The 23,946-nt window shown below is 39.2% G+C and overlaps 1 protein-coding gene across 14 annotated transcripts in view; it reads right to left on the bottom strand.

Moving 5' to 3' along the window:
- Window positions 1-23,946, bottom strand: part of MAP7 (microtubule associated protein 7) — a 110,561-nt gene that overhangs the window by 7,353 nt on the left and 79,262 nt on the right. For 9 of the 14 annotated variants that reach the window (XM_048296095.1, XM_048296087.1, XM_048296090.1 and 6 more), the window contains 11 exons: window positions 23,585-23,695; window positions 17,741-17,854; window positions 14,216-14,364; window positions 11,646-11,755; window positions 10,987-11,267; window positions 7,240-7,423; window positions 5,186-5,378; window positions 3,601-3,702; window positions 3,269-3,319; window positions 3,114-3,171; window positions 523-661 (listed from right to left, as the gene is read on the bottom strand). In XM_048296095.1, the coding sequence (XP_048152052.1) occupies window positions 523-661; window positions 3,114-3,171; window positions 3,269-3,319; window positions 3,601-3,702; window positions 5,186-5,378; window positions 7,240-7,423; window positions 10,987-11,267; window positions 11,646-11,755; window positions 14,216-14,364; window positions 17,741-17,854; window positions 23,585-23,695 (1,492 nt within the window). The remainder of the gene's footprint in view (window positions 1-522; window positions 662-3,113; window positions 3,172-3,268; window positions 3,320-3,600; window positions 3,703-5,185; window positions 5,379-7,239; window positions 7,424-10,986; window positions 11,268-11,645; window positions 11,756-14,215; window positions 14,365-17,740; window positions 17,855-23,584; window positions 23,696-23,946) is intronic. The other 5 variants (XM_048296089.1, XM_048296091.1, XM_048296088.1 and 2 more) reach the window with 4 other exon arrangements.

The following is a 23,946-nucleotide window of genomic DNA, read 5'->3' as shown; positions in this document are numbered from 1 at the left end:
AAGCTGTTTTCTTAAAAAGCATAACCAAAGCGACTAGTCCTGTATCTCACACAAAGGACATATCTACAGCAACACTTGCTAATACTTCAAGCAGTTCAGAAATCAAAACAACTAGGCTGAAAGCACAGTAGTCATTATTCCAATTAAGAAAATCACCAGTACAAGCCCAGAGTGGGTTTTACAAAGCTTAATTCAGGGAAAGGAACAGAAAAAATTTCCCTTTCCATTAAGTTTCAATAAATGTAGTAATTGCTGGCGAACACACTTTGTTCCAAACACTGCAAAGAACATGCTCTATTTTTTTTTTAGATTTTTCCCTATCAGTTAGCAAAAATCAGTTACTGCTATTTGAAATATGATAAAGCTCTTTTCTGAACACAGGACAAGATAAAAACCAGGAAACAAGGCAGATTGAACAGCTGCCTCTTATTTAGTTAATGAACACATGGATCTGAATATAATTTATTACTCTAGTAGCCCTCATCCTCCAAACACTTCCCCTGACACTCGGCAATGTTTTACCTGTCCACATTTATGGGGGGCTGGTTTGGAGCCACCACGCGCGTGCAGGCGGCCGGAGTCCCATTGTGCGGAGGTGGCACTGCGTGCTGGAGCTGAGGCCCTGCTGCAGGCTCCAAGGGAGAGGCAGGACCGGCTGCGACTGGACAGAGAAAACAGGCTTTCATAAAACCAAGCAGCAGCATCTACCCTGTAGGTCAGGGTAAAATATTTTCTACAAAAGCCAGCAAAGCCAAGGCGAGTTACAGTTTTAAAAAATACACGGTTCCCACCCCCCCTCCCCTCTCTCTCTACCCAACCCTATCTCCTTTGTCGAGTTTTTGGGCACATAAACCCTTTTTCAGGTCCAAACTAAATGTCACAGATTTCAAAGCCATAGCTTTGTGAACAAAAATAAACATTTTACAGTCATATGCACAATTCCAACACATAAGGCAGTGGGCAAAAGAGGCTGGTATCTGATAGAATGTTATGCTGGCACTTTTCAAGCAGCAATAGAGAATGGAATAGAACAACACTGGGACATTACTAATTCCATACATTGGTATTTCTTGATTCCAGTAACTCAAAAAGAAATCAAGAAATAAAATCTCCATTGGGAAGGATACTTCTTTAAATAAGTACCAAATTACTACTCTAAAACATTGCAGAGAGCTACATAAAATTAGGTTATCTGTGTCCCTCATGCTGAGACCACGTGATACGTGTTTCTAGCCTGCCTCCTGGTTTCCTTTTAAAGTACAACTACAGCCTTCTGCATTGTATCTAGAGTCCCTCTAATTCATACACAGGTCAGTAAAAGGAAACAACTGCACCCCACCTATTCTAACATCTGCTACAGTAATTGCAAGGACTATTCAGTATTCATAGGCTTGGACACACTTATACCCATTACCCAAAACCTCATCTGAGAAGCCCCTCCTTCAGCTGCTCTGTTTTGCTGTACTCTAAATGTTTGGGCTGAAGACTTCTATACCGAATGTATTAGTCTGATCTTTGGCAAGTTTTTATATGGAAGATACTGGAAATAGAGGTTTCTGTGCTTCTACAAATGGAATAATAGGAAAATATATTTGCTTTATGATTTAAAGGGAAAAAGCAGAAGCAAAAGTTGTTCTGCTTTAGAAATGCGAAAGAACCTCCTATTTTGAAGCAGAGGCCAAACAAATGACCAAAAGGTGATGGATTTTTTCATTGTATGATTTGGCCATTCCCACAAAGGTCTCCTCAGGTTTCGGCAAAGAGTAAGACTTAAGAAAAAAATTTTAAAACAATCTATTTGTGGATAGTCAGAGGTCTGTTAAAGTGCAATATGAAAACTCATGTGGCCAGAATGTGCCCATTAATCCATACCTTTAACTCAGTGGCATATATAGATAATGAAAAGCCAAACAGTAGAGCAGCCCTGAGGCTGAGAGCAGTTTTCTCTTTATTCAGTCACTCAAGGACTCCAGCCTTCCCTTGGGCCTAGGGAAATGGAGATCCAAAGTCTCCTCTGCCTTAGGAAACTGATAGAAGACTACTTCTATTTCTAGAGGGAAAACACTAGCCAAAGGTTATGGAGCCCTTTATAGTTTCAGGAATTATTTAAATGGTTTATAACACCTTCAACAATACCCACAGACAAAGATGGCATCCCAGATGAATCCTGTATTAGTAGCTTGCAAACTTTTTGACCCAAGATACTATGTAAACAAATAACAAACACATGTAATGAAATCTGCATTAAAAGGTTTCCTGACAGTGCTAATTATAGTGTTCACTTTAAACATCAAGAAAAAAATCATCCATCAGCCAGTGCTGCTATCTTCCCTGTTACTCAACCCAAATACAAAGGAGAAAAAGATTAATGTCATTTAATTTGTTATGCTACAATAGGATAAGCCATTTGATAGCGTGACTTCAGTAGCTTTAAACAGTGCTAATTCACACCTGGCGATTGTTGAATATAAGCTATATTTTCTTTTTCTTCCTTTATTATAAGTATTAAAGTCTTATATAGAAGATTGCCTAAAAAGAAATAAAGATAGACAGAATGGAGTAGAAGGAAAGCATAAGAGTGTGGGTGTGACAAGAAGACTAAGCTTTTGTAGTAGCTCAATTTTGTCAAAAAAAGAAATAAAGACCAAGTGAATAAGGCAGCAGGTGTGGAAGAAAGAAGTCACAGGGAGATGTTTAGAACAATGAACACTCTGTTTTGATGACTAAGAAGAAATAATCTTTTAAGCAAGTGAAGTAAATCTGCAACAACCACATCTGAAATAATATAAGAAAGAAACTGTAGAATTGGTTTCTTTTGTGATCTGAAGCACAAAATAGTTTCCTTTCACTTTATAAATAATTAAACTTGTTAAGAAAATTCCTTTTGCTAAACACCAATGTGACAAAGTTGCTAAAACATTGGACTCATTTAGTAATGGCTAACTACCTATACAGAAAGGCTGAATAATTTATGTCTGCTAAGATTTCATTTATACTCCTCTCTCATAGTTTACTGCAATTAGCATGCCAAGTTTCAGAACTGTTTCTCAACTCCCTGTGCTCAGTAGGCACTTATTCACCTATTGTGCTCAGGGCACAGTTAAACACAATACCTGCTTCTCCAGTGATATTTGCCTTTGCTATATGTCCATTTTGCTGGTCATTGGGTTTCTACAAAGGAAGCACAGTTTTGCAAATTAAAAATGGCACTAGGGAAAAAAAACTGAAATGTGTTCAATATTTACATGTGTTGAATAGCAGCACTGACCTTATCTACAGCTTCTACACGCCTAGTTCTCTTCATGATCTCCTCAAGCCTCTACAATGAAATGTAAAGGGGTAAAATAATATTTGCTGGCATTAATTTGAATATCTTTCTCCCAAACCACAACTGCTTGTCATTTATCAGCTGTATCTGTTTATTGCAAAAAAGATGAATTATTCATTACTGTTGGCAATATTCTCTTCATTGTCACATCAGGCCAATGAGGACTGCAGCTTTTATGAGAGCACATTTATATAATTTACTTCCTACTGCCGAGGTGGAAACAGACTGCTAAGGCAAAACCAATCACAGTTTCTCTTCATGGACTGAGTTACCTTCTTCCTTTCCAAGCGCTCTTGCTCTTCTCTTTGGAAATGCTTTTCACGTTCTAATCGAATCCGCTCTGCCTCTTCCCGCAGGCGAGCTTCCTCTTCTTTCTACATTGGTGGTAAAAGAAAAAGAAGTGGGGAATAATTTACTATTTGAGGAGAGTTTTATACTCTATGCTTAATTATGCATATCTACAACACCCTGAAAAGACACTTTTGAGGTTTACAAGTCACCAAAAATCTTGTCAGGTGGAATTGCACATTTCTTGATTAATCTCCATGTTTTGCGTAGCATTAAGAGAGTGGAACTTAACTGTGGACATCATGTTTGGTTCTGTGCCTGTTCCAGAGCACACCAGATAACAAATAAGGAATAAATTTTCTAGCCTTCAGCATTAAAACAGCGTCCAGAAAAATATTAGAGAGATCCACGCTTTGCGTGGTGGATGTTCTCGAGAGTAAAACAAATGCAGTAGAATGCTTTGTTTGGCCAACAGAGTAACTGTTTAATGAGATCAAGGGCAAACAGCCACAGGCCTGTTTGCACAAACTTTCCATTCCTGCTTTTTTAATTAAATGCAAAATTTGTCTGGAATATACTGTAGAGGGGCCTTGCTCCCTGACAGTGACACTGTTGTATGATGGAACTACTACAACCGATCATTTGTTGCATCTGTAACATCCAAAAAAGCCTTGACCGTGTGCTATTTCTGAGTGCTGAGTTAAGCCTCAGTTTAACATTTCAAAGAAAGTAGCACACATCTTCTGAAAAAGGCAAATGGAGCTTCTCAGCCATATTCACTAACACAATCCTTTATCATCAATCCTTTTATTACCAGAATCATACATTTACACACCAGAAGAAAACCTCGTGTCTACAAGGCAAATTGAAGTGTTGGATTGTGGAAGAATAAAGCACATGCAAGAAGTAAGAGGACATGTGAGAAGAGAAGAATCCTATCCAGAATGCTTACCACAGCCTCTCCTGAAGTCAGTCATTACGTCCATCAAAAATGAAAGTACTTGAAAAGCTTAATTTTCATTTATTTACTCTTATGTCTTTTGACTAGCTACTCTGATTTCAGGAAGACTGTGCCACATAAAGGTTCTCCTTGGTTTGATTAAATCTCCCTCTTCCCACCAGTCCCAAAAGCAGTATTTGGCACAGGATTAAAACTTAGCAGTACTGTATCTCTAACACAGTGAATAGTTATCTTTGCATCTGGACTTTCTATATCTGTTGGGACAAAGAATTCTCTGGTATAACAGCATTTATCGAAATTCCCCAATACAACTGTATTAATTTTTTTTCATCACGATTTATGAGGAGTAAGAAAGGATTTGTTCTAAATACATTGTAAAGGGAGAGGGAAAAAACCAAACCAAAGCTCAACTCCCTATCTCATGTTTTTGTCAAGTAGAAATACCTCTACTCTTTGAACTACTCTATGGAATGAACTCTGTCCCAACACCTTTCAGATAGAATTTAAATTTTAGATATTGCTCTAATTTAGGTGCTGTGTAAGAGGTGCTGCTTCACCCACTTCACTGTCAACTAGATTGGCCCAGAAATTCCAAGAGGGAAGCATACTTGTTTCTGAATGCGCTCCATCTCTTCTTTCTCCTTCTGCTCCCTCTCTTCTGCCTGGCGGCGCAGCCGTTCCTCCTTTTCCCGCTCCTCTGCATCCTTCCTTTGTTTCTCTGCTTCTTGTCTGCGAGCTTCCTCCTCTTCCCGGCGAGCTCTTTCTTCAGCTATCCTCTGTGACAACTCTTCTTTCTTTTGCCTGCAATCATTAAATAAGCATAAGAGAAACAGGTAATAAAAGTAGGGGAAAAAGCCAAACCACCAGATTCCTGACCCAGCACTGCTATCCCAACTGGATGAAGGATGTACTGCTGTCTTATTCCTAAGCTGTTCTGCTTCCCATAGGGACCAAACATGAAGCCCGATGGAATACAAAAAACTTTGCAATGCAACACCAATACTCCTCCAGCATACATCTGCCTGATCTATGACTCACATACTTTCTGAATCAGAAATAGTATCTTTGATTAATATATTTTGCAAAACACTCCTTTTTGCTATTTCATATAATCATATTTTGAAATAGTATGCATTTTTGGCACCCATCTCACCTCATGGCAAAGATTAAGAAAAAGTATCTAATTCTGCTGGTTTTTGAAGGTTACTTCCTAACCTTACTAATGGCCCCTCATCCTTGTATTATGGAGTGAGTAGCTTTTCCTCTTAACCTTTGATGTTTCCCAAATTATTTAGGAATTTTTACCCTATCTTCCCAGCTGAAGAATCCTCACCTGTTTAGTTGATTTTCATATGGGAACTGTATGGTACTTGTGATCTTCCTTGATGTCTGTCTGCACTTAATTTTCTAGTTTTACTGATTTTACTATCTCGAAAAAATATAAAACTCAACATTCAAAATGTAGATTTATCTTGATTAGTTCAGAATGACATTTTCATTTTGTTCTTGTTTTCTTTTAACTTGTAACAGTTCATTTACTTTGTCAACTGTGACTCACCTGATACTTTCATATATTCAACCCCAGACAAGATCTCTTCCCTCAGAAATAATTTGGCCAGAGACCACCAACACAGGAGTCAAGTTAGGATTATTTCCTATACACATTCCTTTATGCTTATCAGTACAGCAATCCAGCTTCCATTTTGTATCTCAGCAACGTAAGATATGTCTCAGCCTGTTCACAACTGACATCTCACTGAAGACCAACATCATCTCACTGGCCACAACTCCTTTCAATTTCTTTTATGAAGGCACTGCACAGACACTGGAAACTCCTTTCACTGTGAAAGCTGATTATCTGATTATTTTTTACTTTTTATTTTTGATCTTTCAGTCCTAGTACATATTCACCATATTACTCTTATACCACAGCAGCTTTTTTTCTTTAAAACTCTTTTTGAGAGTGTTGGTATTGTGAGCCTTTTGGAAAGCCAGGATATTCTAACTGGTTCTGCCTTGTTCCTATCAGCAAAGCGGTTAAAGAAGTCCAACAAATTCCAGAGATATGGTAGCCCTCTAAAAAGCACTCAACTTGTGCTGTAGCCACAGTTGTAAGTATCCAGAAGGGCTACTCATTTGCTAATAGGAAGCGAGATGCAACATCAATTACCCTCCAAAACTGTTGGGAAGGTGGGGGGGGGGGGGGGGGGGGGGGGGGAGAGGGGGGGGTTCTTTGTTTTAAACGAGAAAACAAAGAGGTTTAAGTCACAACAGTTGGATGCCTAAAGCACCACCCACGATGGAGATCTTACAATTCAAAGTAAGAAACTTTGTGCCAAAGTTAAAAACAGCCATGCAGAGTTCTCTAGCTGGAACAAACAAGTATAGCTTTGTTAATCTCTGAGAAAACAATGAATCACAACTGCAAGGATCTGCTCTCTCCTCCTGTCCTGTTTTAAAGCACTACTTAGAATAAGTTTTAACTAACCTTACAGATCTGCTTAGGTATATATTGCACCAACTGAAAAACCCAACAGGAAAATACGGTTTTGGCGAATAACTTGTGCCTCCTGCAGATCAGTGCTGTGCTTCATATATAACAGCAAAATACACACAGGAAGCTGCTAAAAACATATCTTCTCTACTGCAAAGAAGATATTACCTTTCAAGCTCTTCTCTCTCCCTCCTTTCCTGCTCCTCCCGTTCCCGCTGCTCACGGGCAAGACGCCTCTTTTCAGTAAGCAGCCTTGTTGCTTCTTCTGGGTCAGTTGTACCTGCAGAGGGCTTGGGGGCTGCTGGGGCTGGAGAAGGAGCTGGTGGAGCAGGAGGTAGGGATGGGCTGGCTGCTGAAACAGATGGGAAAGAAAATTAGTTTGTACAGACACAGTAGCTGAGATGTCACTCTCTGGAAAGGAACAGAAAATACTTTTAAATGCACTGCAAAGTATTTTCAAGCTTATGTGTTTTTTTAAATGATTCAGAGGAGGAAGGGGTTTCTAGATGCTAGAGGTTCACATACCTCCAGGGAAGTTTGGTTTTACAGGGTATGTGAAAACAGCTGCAGCTGAAAGGGTAAGTCAAGTTTTCTGTCAGAACAAATGCTGACAGGAGCTTAACAGGAGTTATGCTGACTCAGCTAGTCCTTACCATCACATTTCTTAAGCTTGCCCAATTCTGTTTGAAAAGCAGAAATGAAACATTGTGAAATTATATTTTCTTCCGTCTGATCATCTACATCTGAAGATCAGAGCCAGAGTGTTTGGGGATAGTCACTTTTGGTGACTTGGTGATCTCAAACATCAACTGTGTGAACTGCACCAAGGGTAGGACTCCAGCTTTCATCAGTTTTGCAGCTGCTCCAACCTGAGGCAACTCATGGGATACAGATTTTTTAATTTTGCCACTATTGGTGAACTGTGGCTTATGTTCAAATTTCAATAGTGCCTTCGTATCAATTCTTTATTCAGGGCCAGCTTTGTCCATGTGACAGAGAAAATGTTACAGGTTTTTTTCAAGTAAAGACTAGTTCATATTTCTCTAAGTTTGCCTGGCATTCTCTAGCACAGGTACATCACTTTTTCTCTAGACACCAAGGGACCATTACCAACATACAAGCTAACTTAGGGAAGCATTCCCAGAGTAATCCCATCTGGGAAAGCTGACAACAAGGAGAGGGAAGACTTTGAACTGTCAATGAAATCAGATTGTGACCCTAGGACTATATATGTAAAATAAGTCATAAGGAACAGCAAGGAGATTATTTTAGATCTGCATTTCCAACCACCCACTGGATTGTGACAACTTTCCTCACCTCACTAACAACTTCCAAAGAGGGGTTTCCTCCCTGATTTCCCCCCCTTTTATACCTCATCATGTAAACAAACAAATTCAGTTGCTTTCTGTGCTTAATTCCCATCTGCTGACCTTTCTGCTCTCCTCTTCTATCAGCTAAAAACTACAGAGGTCTTTCTGTAACTGCTTCAGGGCTTTCCCTGTGAATTCAAATTATATTTCTACACCAGTAATTTAAAGAGTGCCAGGGCCTGTTCTCTAACCTTGAGGTGAGCTGGCACAGTTTAGCACTAGTGCAATGGAGAACTATTCTCTCACATTACCAAAGCAGGTATTCAGCCCAACCCCAGGGAACAGCCCAGGCCTGGGCTAACCTCCAAGATGTAGCTGGGAACTCAGAAAATTCTGGGATGTTGAAATATAAAAACGTAGGCAATTTGATCACTCTAAATCTTGGGAGCCCTTTAGAGCCATGCTCTTAGTAGCTTTGGGGACAGAAGGTAAGAAAATGAGAGGCTGCAATTACAGCCTGGATCAGAAACATACCAGAGAGCCTTTGTAATTGTAAACAGTATAAAAGACAGAGCTCCTGCACCTCAGCCCTTTTTAATTTACTAACATGGGCCAAGGCAAGGCTGTTGCTTTGAAGGGAGCACAGCTCTGTGCTGCTTAGGGCTTGCTTCTTGCCTCAGGTGCTGAAGTTGACAGCATAACAAGTAGCTTAATGCACACCTGCCCTGCTGAAAAGATAACACCCAAAAGACCTTTAAAGCTTCATTGGTATTAGTGAAGTTGTGTAAGATTTGCCTGCAAAAGCTGGAACAGCTTCATCAGCAATTGCTACCTGCTGACCTCCTGGCTCCTATGAACACAGAGCTAGAAGGCAGCTGAGCCATACCAGTGAAAGGCCAGTGCTGTTACCTGTAGGGAATGAGCTGTATTCACCTGCAATACAGTCCCAGGAGAAGCAGCAGCATTCCTCTAGCCCCAAATGCCGTACTTGCACCTCTCTACATTCTTGAATTCAACCAGTGAGTAAGTTTTGGCATCTGAGGCCTCCATCGGCAGTACAAAGCCGTCCTATAACCTCACATATAAAATGCTCTGTCTGAGCTCTCCATTTTTGGTCCCAACCACCACACCCTCTGGCTTTGGGAAAAGACATTAAATTTGAAGGGCTGCTCACCACTTTGATTATAGTATCCTTCTCTTTCATTTGTCTCCACTTTATATTCTTGTTTGTATTCTTTATTGTGAATACAAACTTTTGAATACCTTTATCCCACAAAACCTGTTTCAATACTAAGAGACCTCATCACAAACTCAAATATTGACTGATGCTGCAAAGAAGGGGAGTCTCTCTTCCTCCTGAACTAAACAGTCAAGCAAGCATGACAGTTTCTCTGGTCTGTGCCTTGTACTGGGGAACTACAACTTGTAAACACTTGCAAAGTTATCTCAGCGGTATCCCTGAAACAGTTTTAAAAGGAAGCTTTCTCCTCGAAGGGAAGCAGGCAAAGATGGCAATTAAATCTCCTCTACATGCCTATGACCAACAGATACATCCATTCAGTATTGTAAATATCTAGCTTTTTGTGGGGTTGCACCTTGTGTGGTAGGACCTGGGCATCAGACAGGAACTGCTGTAACTGAGCTTAATAAAACAGAATAAATCAATTCACATGAGGTTTTTTCACAGAACAAGCCCAAACTACACCTGCTGCAGTTGAATGCAAGATTACTAATACTTAAAACTGTTATCTGAAAGATAACTACAGGGCAGTCTATGAATTTTAAGTTCAGAATCCTAACTAACCCAACTTATGGATCCCAGTGGTCACATTGGCCTTTCTATGTCATCTGCAAGAGACAGTTTATGCCATATTTAGAATGAACTAAAATGTCTGCTAGAACAAACATACATTTTTTCATTTCAGATTTACCTTTTGCCCTTTCTACACTTTATGATCATTATTTTATTTTTTGTATGCATCCTTTTCTGCATTGCTGCTTTTCAGGGTTGGTAGGGTTTGTTGTGGGTTTTTTGTTTGGTTGGTAATTATTTTTACTAACTCATTTTCCCTTAAAAATTCTCCCTATTCCTTTTTACTCTTCTCCTTGCTTTTTGCCTTCCACTTTATTTTGCTAATCTCTCCTATGATGTGGTCCTCTTGTAATATTATACATAAGCTAGCAGTGTTATCAGCACAAGTGCACTGTATCTAGCAGAGCTGGATGTCCTCACTGCTCACACTACCTTATGTGGTGTCTTCTGGTACCATTAAGTCTTCAGACCTTTATTGTTCTACTTCAACAGTTTGTAAAGGAGCTATGTTATGATAAGGGGGACAAAATTCCAGTCCAAAAGGGCAGGGAAGAGTCTTGTGAAGCCCCACTGTGTGAGGCAGCTAGGCGTGTTGTTTTGACTTAGAAGCAGGAGGGCTTCAACCTGTCTACAATTTCCTCATAATGGACACACATCTGCAGCAGTGTTGTAAAGAATTCAGATTAACCTTTGACAGAAAACTACTGAAAGCTACATCATCTCAGAGAAAGGGAAGGAAAAATATAAGAGGCTCTGACCCATTCCTTATCTTAAAGTAGTACGTCTTCTTACCTTGAGTTGGCTCTGCTTGGACAGTGAGCTGTTCCTGACTTGCAGGTTCTCCAGCACCTGCTGAAGGTCCTTTACTCTCTTCTGTCCTCACCTCATTGGCCTTTTCAGCCTCCTTTTCTGCTCTTTTCTTCTCACCCTCTGGTTTGATCTCTTTTTTGACTGGCCGGATGTTGCCAGGAGAAGGAGGACGTGTCTGAGCAGAGGAAACTTTGGAGGAACCAGGTGGGGAAGTTATCTGCTTGGGTGTTCCAGGCAAAAAAGGCAAAGACTTTGACGCATGCCTGTGTAATCAAAGAGTGACAATGCTGGTTTCCACCTATATGTCACTTCTACAACCACAGCAGCTAAAAATAAAACCACTTCTCTGCTTCTCTATCAAGCAGGACTGCTGGCACAACTAATTTGCTTTCATGCAAAATGCCTCTCTGCAGCTCTCCAGATGTGTGAGTACTGAGCCCAGCCAGGAAAGCATTTTCCTGCCCTTTCCCCTTCCCCAGAGTAGTAGCAAGATATTTTTAAAAGCAGGACTGTCTTTCATTTTTTTTTGCAGAGAGAAAACATCTACATCATCAAATAAGTTTGCCCTGTTTCACATTTAATTAATAGAACAATCAGAGCTGCCTATAGCTCATGTCCAGCTAAGCGTGTACTTGACTTACCAAACTGGAGAGGGAGCTGATGATCTAGCTTTGAGGCTGGAAGTAAAATGACCTCCTTTAAAGTTGGCTGAGAAGCTGGATGACAAATGGTCCTTTTCTCTTTTGTCAGTCTATAGCTCAGCAAACAAAAAGACAAAGTCAAGCCAGAGTTCACACAGCTAAAGAAAGCAAAGCAAGCTCAGTTAAGAATGAGGAGTTGGGGGGCTGAGAAAAAGCAGTGCTGAGTCAGTGGTTTCTACAGCTTGTTTAACAGGTTTTTTAATATAGCTCCTGTAATCTGACACCATCTTTGTCAGTAGATATACATTTGACAACAAGAATCCTTCTTAATCATTCTCTACTGTCCTAAGATGCAATGGGCTAATTTGCAGAGGCTTATTTTTACACAGGCAAAAAATTACCTTTTATAGTTTGATCTTTGCTGATTGCCACAGAATACCTTCCACTACTTCCCATAAACACGGTATTTCATTCGAAGAAAAAACAAAACAAACTCCCCCTCAAGTATGACTCAGCTCATACTTGGTCACAGTCTTCCTGTATAGCATAACATTTTGGATTCATGCTTACAAGGGAACACCAGAGATGTCACCAAAGCTCTCAAATATGGTACACCAGTTATCCTATTCTTTCTTTTCTTGGATGATTTTACAGCACATAATTTTTGCCATTGGTTCTTATACATGAAAGTGATTTCCTTTTTCATTCTTTACTTTTAAAAAATAAAATCCTAAATTGAGAAACATTTCTAACAATACAAACCAAAGCTATAACAGAACTACTGCTTTAAGGGAACATATCAGAATTTAGGCATCTATATACTTCCCCTATTTAAGTATAGACTAAAAACTTCATGGTTTTGGAATAATGAGCTGAGACTCTAGGAATCTGAAGAATGTGAATAATGGAAAGTGCACTGAGCTGCCACTCAGCCAGCATAATGCAGAGGCTGCTGCTCACCACCTTGGCTGGGGCTTAAACACAACCCCTGCAGCAGGTGTATCATGAAGTGTGAGAGCCTCATCAGCTGAAAGCTGTGCAGTGCTCGTCCCCTGAACTAAAAGCCAGGTTAACAACTGGAAAAGAAAGGCTGAAAACAACTTCATGAGCACATGATGTGCTGAGTTATCAAAATAAACACAGCCAGAATAAATGCATTACAATGAACAAGAGTTTTGGCTTGCTAGCAGTAACTCTCTATTGGATCTGCTTTATTAGTACTGAAAGCAGAGCATCAGAAAATTTTTCTTTATATCGATAAAGTAAAAAGCTGAATTCATACAGAAGTTCACAGAAGAATAAAAGATTCTCCACATCATACAAGCTACTGGAAACAGCTCTTAACTCACTCATTTTATATTAACGACATTTTTACATCACCTCCTCCACCAAAAAGTAACAACCTTTCTTCTTTTTAATTCAGAAGAAAAAAAAAAAAAGCCAAACTCCAAACCACTTGTAATGAGAAAGACTCAAGAGGAAGAACCAATAGGCCAGGAGACTGCAATGCACTATGCACGTGCCATGAAATTTCTTTAGAGATACATCCCAGTGCTATGCCTTAGCTTAAACTTCAGTATACTACCCTCTGCCTGAAAGATTAAGTACTGGCTATGACCCATGCCACTTTCATTAACACTGCTTCCAACAAGGATGCCAACAGCAGCACTGCCTCTTGACCTTCTGCCCATCAGGCTGAACAAAAATGCAAGCACTTCTTACACAATCTTTTGCAGAGGTGACTTCAACTCTTCTTGCACTCCAAACTAGCTCAGGTTGTAGAGTACCAGGAAAAATATAACTGCTCAGGTTCAGCAAATGAATTTGAACTGGATCTGACTGCATCCCATTGGCTTGGAGCACAGTCAACACGAGTTTGTTCTACCTGTATCACACTGTTCTGATTTTCCTAAATGCTCAGATCAGTCCTAGTACTGCTGCTAAATTGTTCAGAAGGAACAGAAACCTGTGGAAAGCCTTGCCTATAAACCATGCTCCTAAACCAACTTCTTCCTTCCCAATGAGGAAAAGTTTACTAGCCTGGTCTTCTAAGAAAGTACAGATGAAATAAGAGTACTCTGTGCACTTGTGTATAGAGACATGTGAGTGCATGCATTCCGCCTCTTTATTCTAGGGGCTCAGCTGAATTTTCTAGAGGTCTCAGACGACATCAATTTCTGGAACCTTTGTGAAAACAGCCTGCTGGGAAAGACAAGTTCCCCTCTGAGGGAAAAGTGGCAACACCACCTTGGGCCTTAAAAGGCAACAAAGAATCCACTTGAGAAGGAGGCACTGTGACTGCCTCTGTGAGAAGCTGAGGCATCTACTCTGCAAACATGGGTGCTCGGAAAACATCAGTGTTTTCCACATGGATTCTTCGGTGCATTATCAGGCTATGCCACCATGTAACGTGGCATGTTTCAGTTAATATCCAGCCAACAATGACACAAACTGGAGAGAGTGAGGACAGTGCAGAGGGTAGGAAGCATCCCTGCAGCTATTCCAATCCTAACAAGCAGTGCGGTCAGGTGGTCATGGCATGGGACACTAAGCACACGTGCCAAGCTTACCCCTGCAAGGTGCGTTGTTCTCCGACGTCCAACAGCATCAGTAGAAGCATAAAGTTTTGCTCGTTCTCCTGAATTCCTGCAGTTCATGGCCTTGTAGGACAGAGGACTGAGGGGGCTGCAAGATGCTGAACGGGGACAAACGGGGATAACTACGGCGTTGGTTGGGTTTGTTATTTATTAGTTTTAATTACAGAGTAGCATTGGAGAATTGACAGAGGAAAGCCAGCAGGAACAGAAAAGACCGAGAAAGACAGAAAAGAAAAAAGGTATTAATACATTGAGAAATCACTAATTATCAAGTCAGAACCATCATTTGACACGTTAGCTTGGCCACACATACAGTAAGGATGCAAGTTCAATAGGTGCTCGTGCACTTTTCCATTTGTAAACTAATAATTTCTTTTTTAAAAATTAAGAATTATGCCATGATAGTGGGTAGTAGATAGTATCAATATTTTCCTGTTAAGGTTTTGTACAACTGGTGGTTCTGAAAAAGCAGTAGAAACAATGGCTGGTCTGACAGGTTAGCTTAGTACATGCATTGAAATGAGTTTCAATTACATTCAGAATAGAAAACAATCGAACTAAAATCAGAATGCCTACGAATTGCATTGGAAGTGAAGAAAAATTAAAGGAGACATACACACAAAGATCAAAACCTATTAACAACACAAAACAGTTTCAACTAGGAAATCAATGAAATTGCTGCCTACAATTTTTAGCAAGTGATTTGTTTTTAAAATTCCTTCTTTTTAGGATTATTTTAACCCATCATATTTCTTGATACTGCTAGAAAAACAACTTGCTCAAATACATTCTCGACAGCAAACTATTTTACACATTAAAAAAAAAGCAGGCTGACAACAACAAATCAGCTTGGCAATTAATATTTGAGTAACCAGGATGGCAGCTTTTGTTGGTTTGCACAAGGAAAAAGATTATTACCAAAAGACCTGACAATAGCAGGTATCAGATATACAGTGTTCTGATTTTATCTTCAAAGAGAACTTTAACTGCAAAACATAGCATGGGAAACTTCTTGCAGCAAAGTGTTCTTAGACTTTCTCTTGATTTAACTGAAGGAGAAGATTGGGAAAAACTATATTGTTACTGCAGAGTTTTATTTGTCTGCTCCTGTTTGTCTCTTCTGGCCATTTAATTGAGTCTTAGCACAATTATTATCCAGCATGTTACTTGAGGAAAAAAAAGGGGCTCTATATAGTATCTTTCCTATTCTTTTTTTTTTTTTTCCACATAAAAGAAATTTAATTCCTCTGTTTTCTTAATAAAAAAAACCAAATCAAATCAATATTTCTTGCCTGTATATCCCTCTCTGAGCACACTTGAAAGAATGCAGTTCCACATACAGTTAATTCTTCTAGTCTTACAAAAGTACAGCTGCTGTTACAGGAAGAGCTCATAGACTTAACAGTACTAATGCTGCAAATTCTCCTGCACCAAGAGATTAACATTATGAATAAAGAGTCTCATGTAAATGTTACAGCAATGGCACTAATGCTTGCCTTAGAGTTTAAAGAGATTTATATTTAATGAGGAATTATGACTAACTTAAAAACAAGCAAGAAGAAAGAAAACAGGGATTTTTGTTTATGTTTTTATTTTGGTTGAGGGCATCTAAACCAGACAGGAGGCAGCAGCATAATGTATGTTTTACACCACTTATAAATTTATGTGGCTTCTGCTCTGTGATTCAATTCTCCTTCTGCATGCTAATTATCTGAAGTTACCACCAAGGATGACATCACAAGTATTAAAAGACAAACAGTTCATTTTCATTTGTGATGTTGCCAAACAATGCTTTAGGCAGCACTTCCAATGAATCATGTACTAACAGGATTACATCTATTCAGAGGAGCTTTTTGAAAGCCATTGAAAAAACATTTTGGTATTGAAGGATTTATTTAAAAATAGATCCAGATGTACTCTTATGCTGGATGTCCGTAATAGCCCACTTAAAATTTAAGGACATGAATTCATATTTAACTCAGTTTGGATTTTTTACCTTGCAATTTATTTTTACAGCCAAAGGGCAGGGTAATTTTCTAGGGAATAATGGCAGGCTGGGATGAGTGGAGTGCTCAGAGCACAACTATGAGCCATTGCTATCACCTGATCATTAATCTCCAGGAAGCATCCTGTATGAAGGGGCTGAAGCTATTGCTCCTAGAGAATAATACCTGGAAAACAATGAGCAGCTGGATTATGTTTCTGAGTGGTATGGTTCCAGTTAGCATAGGGAAGGCATTTCAGGGAATCATCTCAGACTGAACTGACAAATCAGTCTTTCCTGCTACTTGTAGCCTTTCTCAATATTCCACTCAGTTTAGACTTTGTTGTGCAGTATAAACAACAGCAGTCACAAAAAGCTTCATGCTTGCTCTAGGAAGGTAATCACTTGCATGCTACCTTCTCAACTATTCCCTAATGAAGAGCTGAATTTCCAATATCCTGCTTGGTAGGTGACATTAAATATTAATTTTACAAGGTATCATTTTCAAAGAGCAATAAAGAATTCTGTGCTTGTTAATTCAACTATTTGCAGAATATCATCCACATTTTTGCTCCTACAGCACTACCCCTGTGGAAATGTACTGCAGCCTAATTAGTTACAAGAGTTCTTAAGTGAAAGCTTCTTTAAAAGTAATCTTAGCAGATCTCTGTTCCTTCTTACCTTCTATGTTCTTTAATTAGAAAAAAAATCCTGTCCACATCAGACAAGAAAGACTTGCCTAGACTTACAGTAATATATTGCTGCACGTGCTGTGTGTAATGGTAAAGTTCCCAGTGGATGATTATAAAACATCCTATTATAAAACATCCTATGATAAAAGAAGAGGCAGCTGTCACCTGCCTAAAATACATGATAAGCAAGTATCCCCTGATTGTCTTTGCAATACAGTTTTGCCTGGGCCTTCAATTACCCCCTAGTAATATCATCACATTTCTGCACATTAATTTTCCCTCAGTAAGTACCATCAGGGAGCTGTTCTGGGGTAGGCAGACAACTTTACAAATATTATAACCTCACTAAACCTGCACATTTAACTTCACGTGTATTAAATGCACAGTAGCCAGGGCCTATCTTTATACAAGTCTAACTTTCTCCATATGGGAAGTGCTCTGGTAGGGGCTGAAACTCCTTTGCAGCAAGCAGCTGACAGCTTTAGCAGTGGATGTGCTGAATCAGCTCTTTCCAACGAGGTGTGCATTTCCTTATACAGCCATGGTCATCGTGATGTTGTTGCCCTGCATGTTTTGTACTCATTTATTGCATTGATGAAGAGGCAAAAGTAAGAAAGAGGTGGTAGGAGAAAGAGAAAGAGGCATAGCAAACAACTGTACAAAGAAGCTTTCATGCTGTCGTGCACACTAATCATGGATATTCAAGTTCATTCTGGGATGCTATCACACACTCATAATTAGATCAATGACTTTACAACATCCTGCAGGGAATCTGCAAAAATAAGTGTCTGAGACATGAAGCCTCTGTTTTTATAGGATTACCTGCATCTCCAGACAATGCAGCTGTGCTTTTACTCCGAGCCAGGAATGAGTGAGTGGGCGTCAGGAGCCTGCTAACGATGCTGCTCTCCCATGGACTGAGCTGAAGACGGCGAGCTGAACATGCACCATACAAGCAAGATGTTAGATCAAACACTTCACAAATAACCACAAGCTGCAGGAGTATTAGTACTATTTCCTCACTGCTGCATACCATGAAAATCTTGAAACTATCCTTCAGAGATCAAAAGCATACAATAGTTCAGTGTTTTGCATTTTATTATTACTCCTTCTTAGCACAAGAACTCCTATAGAAACATGTACACCTGAACATTTAATTTGTGCTACTGCCTGTGGCATTATGGCAAATTGTTACCAAATTAATACAGATATTTTGCACATCTGCCACATTCCGTGTTAGGAATGATAGGATAATTTCCCTACTGGGAGAACAGTTGCCACTCCTAAATATAGACTTCAACAGAGATGTTTGTGTCCCAAACTCTTCCTACAGAAAAGATGTATAAACTTTCCAGTTACACTTAAACACCTTCCAAAGTTTGCCACCTACCTAGAATAACCAAAGAAGGTTGCTTACTGCTATACAGAGAATTGTGTCAATGAGGTTTTATTGAAGCGTTGCAAAAGGAGAGTGTACCTCAACTGCCGATACCAAGCTCAGCAGCTACAGTTGTGTCAGTAATAGGTGAAGCCACAGAAAACATTAAATATATTTGATCGTGAATTCTCTGCCCAAAGATCTCTGCCCAATGATCACTTTCCATGTAGAACAGTAAAAAGAATCAACTTTTCGCATCGTTGCTCTGTTTTGAAAATGCACTACATGTTCACTTGGCTACAATCACACTGTTGCTTTGCTTTTCCCAGCATTGTCTAATGCAAACATAGCTTGTCAATTAAGTCCTTTTATCTTGTAAGGTTTCTTTACTTTTTTAAAAAATACTAATTAAACATTTATCATGGTGAAGAATTAATCAGAAAAACTGCATAAGTTAATCTCTGTATTGAATTGGGTATTTCCTTGATATTCCAATACAACAAAATGTTTTATAATGAGCATCACAAGCCAAAACATTCAAGTAGTTCCCAAAGTAGTTCATTATAGCAAGCTTACACTATAGCAATAATCTTGATATTGCAAGCGAAATCACGTCTTCTTACATCTTAGCATTCATTTGCCTTAGTTTAGCGTTTGCAGCAACAAAACTGCAGCTTGAATCTGTAAGGCTCAATCTCTGTAACATTCATTGAAGTGACTGGCTGTAATAAACCTGACATTCATTTGCATTTTTAAAGGAAGAGATCCATCACTTTTAATAGACATATACTCTGAATCTGTCTTTAATCTACTCCTTGCTGAGCCCCATGAAAAGACAGGCTGATCTCAATCTCCTCCTATGAAAATATAATTGCTTAATCTGCCCTCAGTGCTGTTTTGCACTTCTCAAATTGCTGCCTTAAATTCTGCTAACTCAATAAGGGGCATTACTATAGAAATATAAGACTCTCAAACACAGCAGGCTCTCTTCATGACTGTCCTTTTACACAATGTACTATTGCCAAAGCTTTTTGTGATTAATGGTTCCATTCTGCAATGGTACAGATCACACAGACACACAGAATACCCTACAGAACCTCCATTACAGCACACACATTTATCATTAAGCTTGCAGTTTAACAATGAAGAAATCACAGAACTACCATTAAACTGGATGCAATAACAGTAAAGCCTTTGCTTCCTTTCATCTCCAGGCACTGTGCTCAGTATGATCACTGTTTAAAGCTACTGTTGCAAGATAACAGATTCTTTTTTGTGGTCTCAGGGTTTAAAAGTGAGGCTCACAGGTATGATTGTGGATCAGTCTGGAGAAACTCTTCTACTGTAGTTTAACATAAAGATCACACAACTTGAGAAAGCAGTCCCTGATGTTTTAGGCCAGTAAACATATAAATACTATATATACTATTCATTTCTTGGAGTTTATCTGTACATTATAAGTAAATGTCACAACATAAATATGTCCCTGTGGGGCAGCTGCAAGCCTTACCTCTCACTGAGGCCACAGAGAGGAAGTAATCTCAAGAGGATACAGCTAAGAGACTGATTATTTAGAATACCAGTCTCACCTGCCATGTCTCACATGTCCCTCACCCTAAAGATGAGTATGGCTTAATTATTTTTGGCCCTAACTCTGGGGAGCTCGTATCCTATTGGAAGCAGTCACACGTCCATAGCATCTAACTAAAGCAGTGAGGCAGTGTTTGGGAGTGAGCTAGCTGATACACACAACAGTGAGCTAGGAGAGTCCTACAAAACCTTTCTTCTCCATATAAGCAATAAGCCTAGTTCAGAGTCGAAATAGTTTTAGCCAGGATCTTGGAGTGAAGTCTCCCTGAATCTCTATAATGAGTTTAGATCAGAGTTCTTTTAGATACACATACTGAATTTTCCAAAGGCTCAAGTCCCTGAAGGCATCATACTTGACACTTTCAATACATATTTTATTGATTAGCACCACCATTCACCTAGAACAGACAAACTTTCACCCACTTAGTTCCGAGTACAAGGGTATTAACACCTAAATGCATTGAACAGCTTCAGTTTGGTGTCCAAACCACACTGGAGCAAAACTGAATACCAAACAAAGAGCATCCCAAAATAATAAGATCAACTTTAAGACAATGAGGTCAGGGGTTTTTTTCTTGCTCTTGTTTTTAATGCCTCAGGGTGACATTTTCAAGAGTTAGTGTTTAAAACCATCTGACAGACAAGAGCAAGCAGTATTTTTTGTTCTCATAATGTGTTAAGCTATCATTCTGAGGGCTGTTTCATAGAATAAAATAATGGTTTGGGTTGGAAGGGACCTGAAAGATCATCTAGTTCCAACCTTCCTCTCATGGGCAGGGACACCTTCCATTATACCAGGTTGCTCAAAGCCCCATCCAGCCAGACCTTGGGCATCCACTACTTCTCTGGGCAACCTGTTCCACCTGTCTCCACCAACCTATCTCACCAGCCTCAGAGTGAAGATTTTCTTCCTAATATCTAATATCAATTACCTCTTGGCCCTATTACTACATGTCCTTGTAAAACGTCCTTCCCCAGCTCTCTTGGAGGACCCTTTTGCTGTAAAGTCTCCCTGGAGCCTTCTCTTCTCCAGGCTGAACAAGCCCAACTCTCTCAGCTTTTATTGCTCTGTTTTCACACAGGAAGCACATTTGTGGTAGGGTTGCTGGTACAAGCAATTACCCTTACCCACAGCCATAAGCAGGTTATTTTTAACAGATTAAAGATCTTTATAACTTAACTTGTAACTAAAAATCACACAAAGTTGCAGGGAGCTGGCAAAAGTAAACTGGTTACAATCATCTGTATTTGTCTTCAGGATATACAACCTGAATACTGGAAAGTTGTCTTAGCAGCAACAGAATAATTTGCAAGTAAGCAAACAGCAGCAGTTGATTAGTTGTAGGAACAGATGGGAAGCAGGGATTTAACAGGCCTTCTGATGAGCACCATGAAGGAGACTCTCATTGATAAATGTGGTGTTTGCTTATACACATACACAATATGGTGACGAGTAGATAGGGGAAAACTGCTCTTTCAACAGGAAACAATACTGCAGTCCCTGAATGTCTTCTCTAATGGTTGCAGAAAATGATGATGCAATGATTGAGACCATCATCTGCTTGAAAGAAAAGTCACTGCAGAGAGGGGGAGGAAAACAACTAGGGTGCGAGTTTTGCGAAACTTAAAGTATATAACTCATACCTCATCAAAAGTATTATCCCCTATTCTAAGCTCTCCTTAAAGAGCACAATTGCCAAAATCTAGTGGTCAACAGCAGTTTTCTCCACTTGAATATGTGTGTTTATGTTTTGTTACAATTTCAACTATTCACTAACTACAGTAACATAAAAGCACAATGAGAAGCCTGTTCTAGCTGCCCAATTGTACAACTGTGATAAAGAGCTATATGGCAATGCAACACTTGAAATGCCATTAACCAGTCTTTTAGCCAATTAGCTAATGAAAACTTTTGTCTTTTGCTGCACCAAAAAAAATATATCTATATACTGTCCTTCAAAGGATAAAAATGTGCTGCACAACAGATGACAAGTTCTTGTTGACAGCTATAAACCAATTAGTAGGTAAGCTTATCATCCTTATCTCCAGCTCATGGTTTTGCAGGTAGGAGTCTGTATTACAGACAAAGTGTGATTGGGTGCCCTCTGGAAGGTGAAATGGAGAGCAGGCAGTCGCAGCCTTCCTTTAAGCACCTGCCCTTAAGAGGTTGAGGCCACTGGAGAGACTAGTGGCATTTCTCCAGATACATGGCTCAACTAGATTTCGGTATCTGACTTCGCATGAGAAAAAGCATTTATAGCATTTGGATTTACTTTCTCTCTTGGAGTCTGTGAAAGTCACAAAAGACTCCTGAAGAGTTCTGTGCTGTTTTAGTAAAAATGCCAAGCAAAGAATGCCTCAGCATTTTGACATCGGGCCATCACTTCCATATTCCTTTTCTTTCCTTACCACTAAGTCTGAATACTGCATAGTATTCAGTTTAACTTCTCCTGAATTTGAAATGGGTGGCAGAAGCTAAAACACTGTGTTACAGTCCATAAGAAACTATTCTTCATACTTAATGCCTGCTGCAGTTCACCTGCCCACATCACCAAGATCCTTCCTCAAAAAAGCATCCCCTGGCAAAGAACAGCAACCATCTGAAAAAAATATACACACCTGAAAAGCTAGTAAAGTTAAAACTGACTGGATTTCAACATTTGGAGCAAGAAAGGACTGGTGTTCAGGAATAAATTATTTCCTAATGCAATACTGTATTTTTCACCAGTTACCAGGCTGTACCACTAGGTTAGCCCACTAGGATGAACATGGCTCATCAAATCAACCAGATACACATGTTCTAGCAAACTTGGAACTTAGTTTAGACACACAAATAATGACATCGACCAGACAACACAACTAGAAGTCCATTTAAAAAATTGGTTTTTAAAATAATTTTATGGATTGAAATGGGACAGAACTCATTCTCAGTGGAGGACAAAAAAAGTCCCTATCAAGTACTTTACTATAAAGCTCTTTGCACAAGTTACACAAGAGACATTCTTTTATGAAAATTTTAAGCTCAATGCTTCAATCTCGTAAGTCCTCAGAACAGAGGCAGCAATTCAGCTATGTTAATTTTTAAAAGCTTGATGGTTTATAATTTCTCAGACTTGTAAACACCAAAAATGTACACTGAAATGAAGCAATCTTTGAGAAATAACTGGACACAAAAAGTCAATAAACAGACAATATGAGAAACACACATACCTCTTCCATAAAGATAAAAAAAATTGGTAATAAAAAAATTGTAAGAAAGTAAAAATTGTAATAAGCTTGAAAGCTTCATGCAACATGTTCTTAGACATTCAAGAACTATTACCAGAAAAGAAAGGAAAACAAAATAATGACAAAGTGGTCTAATGCAAATAAAAGGTCACACGATTGCATGCACTATGGAGTGATGTATTTTTTCAACAGTTGTACCTCATTTACTAAAAACCTGACAGAAGCACTGCTTTTATTGTTTTCTAAAGTAGGATTGTTTAGGTAAGCTCTCTTGTTTTAAAAAACAAGAATTCTTTGTTCTCACAGGAAAAAGTGTTCAACCATTTACTTGTCACATTTGAAGTCTTTCCACTATCACTTAGATGAAATGAAAATGACTTCAGAAGCTTGTTTTATGTGCAAAGTAATACCTCAGTATAGAAAATTCTTTCTTGCTACTCTTTTAATGCTTTTTTTCTTCAAAACTGTACCTCTGTCTGGAGAATTTAGTAATGTTGCAGATGAGGAGGAGAGCCGCTTGTTAATGACTGGATCAACATGTTTCGAAAGGTTCATTGTTGAAACAGACCGCCTGTCTCGATCTAAAACAAATGGAGATAATGCTAATTGACAGCCCACATGCAATAGTGCAAGTTCCTAGCTTACTAGTGGGAGGAGGAAAACAGGACTAGGTCACTCCTGCTCTACCACAAGAACTTCCAAAATAGAATGGATTTCTCAGCAGACGTTGTACAGGTGACTCAAAGACTGGGCACAACACAATTTAAGCTTCAAATGTGTAAAATATTCTGTTCACTGTCACTCCATGGGTTGCAATCTAAAGACTTTCAAT

Source organism: Corvus hawaiiensis, chromosome 3, assembly GCF_020740725.1.
Source record: "Corvus hawaiiensis isolate bCorHaw1 chromosome 3, bCorHaw1.pri.cur, whole genome shotgun sequence".
Classification (NCBI taxonomy): Eukaryota; Metazoa; Chordata; class Aves; order Passeriformes; family Corvidae; genus Corvus; species Corvus hawaiiensis.
This window is presented reverse-complemented; position numbering and strand designations above follow the sequence as displayed.